This window comes from Nicotiana tabacum, chromosome 4 (assembly GCF_000715075.1).
Source record: "Nicotiana tabacum cultivar K326 chromosome 4, ASM71507v2, whole genome shotgun sequence".
Lineage (NCBI taxonomy): Eukaryota > Viridiplantae > Streptophyta > Magnoliopsida > Solanales > Solanaceae > Nicotiana > Nicotiana tabacum.
In genome coordinates, this window is record NC_134083.1 from 20884170 (window position 1) to 20888552 (window position 4383).

The following is a 4383-nucleotide window of genomic DNA, read 5'->3' on the forward strand; positions in this document are numbered from 1 at the left end:
ATCTGAACAGACCAAATAAAAAGCACTTTTTATGTGCAATTGAATAGATGAAAGAAATCTATCTATTAAAATAAAAACTTGAAAACTTTGAAAGAAGAGCGCTGACACTTAAGTAAAAGTTTCTATTGCTGAAAACGTAGTTTAAAGCTTCTCATTAATGTCCAAATTATACTGCAGTAAACACTATTATGGTGCTAATAATCAATTAGATGTGCAATTGGTCTACAGTTGGGTATTCAATATGTGATAATTGGAATTAAGAACCAATGATGTATTACAGAAATAATTTGTATTATAAAAGGGTATTCTCGTCCGTTTATAGATAGATAACTAGCAAAAGGAGTTGCGATTTCACAAAAATCCATATTGGTAAACACGGAGCGGTCCCTCCTAATATTGAAATGTTGATTATCTCTTCTTGAAGGGAAGTGTTAAATCACGAAAGTAATGGTTCCATATAACTTTTTGCAATTTGAAATAAAAAAAATGATGCTTTATAGAATTATTGTACTTTATTTTCGTATCTTTCATGCATAAAAATAAATATCTTTGAAAATTTTGACGTTAATATAAAAAACCATATAAACAAAAAAGATATTATAAAATGTAACTACTAAAATATGAGGTATAAGACATCTTATCGCAAAACAATAATTCCTCCTTAGAAGATAGGACATTCAAGCGACTAAAAACGAACTTAATCCAATAATGAAATACTACTAGTAATCAATAACATTGCTAAAAGCTATATAGTTTAAAACTATAAATAATTTAACGTGCAGTAGTTCATTTGGATTCAGGTAATGCACCAAGCCAAGCAGGAGGGTGCATCCCAGTTTGGTCTTGCACAGTTTGAAGCAGAGGAGGCAACATTCGGTACACACCAGCTACATCCTTCAATCCGCTTCCTTCTCCGTTGCTTTCGCCGCCATTAGCACCTGACCAAATGCTAATCTTTGGTTGCAAACCGTTTACTGCTTGAGCATTGGTCTTAGCAATTTCCTGGAAAATTCCATTGTTGATCATCAAATAGTCTCTGAGTGAAGAGTAATTCTTCACTTCCTTAAGAAGGGAGCCTAAGTAAAATGCTTGTGCTTCCCCAATTGCTGCTACTCCTTCGGCTTCCTTTTGCTTTGCAAAGAGCTCACTGTTTGCAACCTGTTGGCGACTATACAGTTCAGCATCTGCGATTGCTTTCTGTGCTTCTGCTTTCTTATGGTTCTCGAATAGTGCCGCTTCTGCTTCTTTCTGCCGCCTGTATAATTCTGAGTTTGCCTCTTGTACCTGTTTATATTAAGAGGTAAACCGGATATTAGATTTAAAGGTTTTTCATTTATTCCTATATACACGTTCATATACTATTTTCCTATGATTAAATGTTAAATTAACAATGTATATTCGTTAACTATAATTTAGTGATAACTATGTTTATGAATAAATATGTGAGGTATTTATTGGTTTTGTATAAATATCTCATGTGGGTAAGTACCAATATTTTTATGATTCAATTTTGAGTCTCAATTAGAACAATGACTCGTTAATTTTAGATTATCAGAAAGTACTACCTTGATATAATTTAAACAACATATAAAATATGTTTTAGCCAAAGAAAGACAGTATATTTGATAACAAATAAGCATAACAAGTCTCTGTTTAAAAAGGGTGGTAAATGTTGAGGGTGTCTGACCTCCTCAAACTATCAGGCAGATTTATTAAAATTAGAAGCAAAAACTCTCTTTCAATTTCAGCTGCCAAAACAATTACCCTGCAGTACTTACTAGATGCATAAGGTACAATAATTACTGTAACAGACTGACAGGCATGCTTGGCAAAATAAAGAGGCTACAATAAAATCTGAAAGGGAGTTTCTTCTGCCTTAGGATTATGTACATAAGGTACAGTTATAGTATTGTTTTGACAATACAATAGCATATATAAGTGGAGCTAAGATTTTTATTAAAGAGTATCAAAATTTAAAGAAATAAATACACGAAGAAATCAAGAGGATTAAATACATAATACATATACATAAAAACATAATTTTTGCTATCTAAACAATGTACTTTTTCAACGAAAGGTTATTAGTTGACACCCCTGGAAGCTAGGACTGTCACATGCATGATGGGCAAATTAATCAAAGGGCGTACAAACTACAAATATAACCTCACAATCAAAAGCATAATGAATTAAGAAGAGTACGTGAATATGCATTCAGCACTAATAGCCTTGGTAATTAGCATAACAAAATGTAAGTAAGAAGAAAAGAAAAAAGTACCTTAATGTCGTATTCAACATTAGCCTTGCTAAGAAGCTCAGCCTTGAGTTTTGCAGTCTGAGCAAGAGCTTTCTTCTTCTCCACTTCCATTTGTAGCTCAGCTTCTCTTATTGCCACAGCCTTTTCTGCTTCCACCTCAGCCAATCTTGCAGTCTGAGACCACCCTGCTTTCTTCTTTGCTAACTCTGCACTTGCCTCAACAACCTCTGCTTCTCTTTGATTCTTAAAAATCTCTACTTCAGTCCTTACTCTAACTTCTTCCTTTTTACCTTCTCCTTGCCTTTTTGTTGATATGATCATTGTCTCTGCATCTATCTTAGCTGCATTCTGCTTTGTCTCTCCATCTCTTTGCTTTGAACCTATCTCTCCTTTCATCCTTGCCTCGGCTACATCAATCTATCAAGAAGAGAAAGCAAAAGCAAGAATAAATTAGAAGTATTTAACAAAGAATATTGACATGCATGCTGATACACTGAGGGGTCGTTGAGTTTATGTACTAGTTATACATGAATTATAACAAAGAGATTATTTACCCAACGAATAGTGAGGTGAAGTTTGTCATATAGTGAATAATAACGTTACATGAGCCCCCCATGAACCCTTAGCCTGGATTTTGTGAATTTTGGGTAGTACAACTTTTGATAGTTTCGTATGCCAAATTCAATTTGTAAACTTCTGCACATCAATGATCAGTGGAAACTCCTTTTAATAAATAAAATAATACTAATGTAGTGACTGTTATGCAAAAATTACTTACTTTGATGACTTGTGTTTGTCTTTAATTACTTTTATATACGTATTAGCAATGTATGTAATATTCTTATTCCACCATTCAATCTTTCACATCATATATAAAAGAAACAAAAGCAAAAATAAATTAGGAGTAATAAAGATTGACATGCATGTAGATAAATCAATGGATTGAAATAATATACATAGACAATATAGAATTTTTTATACAATCGCCTACATATTTTAAGTAGTTATAGCAGGTTACTTATTTTATTTTTTGATTACCGAATTAGATTTATTACTAGATTTACTCAATCAGTGCATAATTAAGAAGAAAATAGATGTTACCTTGGCTTGGTTGGCGGCTTCCATCTGAGTCTTTTGGCCAAGGTAAGAGAAGTACTCATGGCCAGGAACATCTACAAGTTGTTTAACATTAGCATTATAGATATAAAGTCCAAATTGATTAAGTTCAAGTTGGACTTTCTCAAAAACTTCTTTCTTAAACTCTTTTGTTCCCTTGAAAATCTGTTCCATAGTCATAGAAGCAGCAAGAACCCGAGTTTCCCCCTCGATAATTCCCTTGACGAGTTCCTTAACGTGATTTGAATTCTTGTCATGATTGGACACAAGCTGTGCGTACTTGATCAAGCTCTCGTTGTCTTCGTCGAGTTTAGGGCCAATTGTGAAAACAGCAGGAAGAACAAAAGGGAGTTTTTCGGCGCTCATAGCTTGTACCTCGAACGAGTAGTTGACAGGAGATATGTCAAGCCTAGTGCATTTTTGAAGGGGCCATAAAAAGTGTTTTTTCTTGAGTCTTATTTCACTTATGCCACTTCCGGTGATGGCAAGCATCTCCGATGGGCCAGCGACAATATAATGTGGAATCCCCATATTCAATTTGAGAGAAGAAACTTTGGATGATAGATTACAAGGGTGAGTATTGATGAGGATGCAAATAATATATAGGAGTAGTTATTACTGACCTAACCAAAATCAAATTATATAGAGGAGTCCTAAATCTTGCAATGGGAAATAACGTAGGAAGGTGCTAGTAGTGGAGCAGTCCTAGTGAAGCACTGATTATACAAGGGCAGAGGCAGTTATGTAACGTACGAAAAAAGTGGACAAGATCAAGCCACTTCGTTAGAGTTATAAGGTGAATAGGTCTGTCGTTTCATTGGAAATTTCATGATGTTCCTTTATTAGACGGCCGTGTCCCGTGGCTCTATAGTGCGGGCGCAATCCGAGTCCCACTCTATTTTGGAGTATATGATTTATAGGTTTCTTGAGACTTGACAATTTGTGAAACAAAAGGAGTCCGAAATTATATGACTTGATTCGGACCTTAATTATCATTAAGTATCGCTTCGCTT

General features: G+C 34.4%; 1 protein-coding gene across 1 annotated transcript; it reads right to left on the reverse strand.

Annotated features, from left to right (window-relative positions):
- Positions 1 to 643: 643 nt before the first annotated feature.
- Positions 644 to 4107, reverse strand: LOC107774721 (flotillin-like protein 3). The gene is made up of 3 exons (XM_016594358.2): positions 3356 to 4107; positions 2276 to 2671; positions 644 to 1284 (listed from the first exon to the last, which is right to left on the reverse strand). The coding sequence occupies exons 1-3, from the start codon at positions 3899 to 3901 to the stop codon at positions 787 to 789; spliced, it is 1440 nt and encodes a 479-aa protein (XP_016449844.1). The 5' UTR covers positions 3902 to 4107; the 3' UTR covers positions 644 to 786.
- Positions 4108 to 4383: the final 276 nt, after the last annotated feature.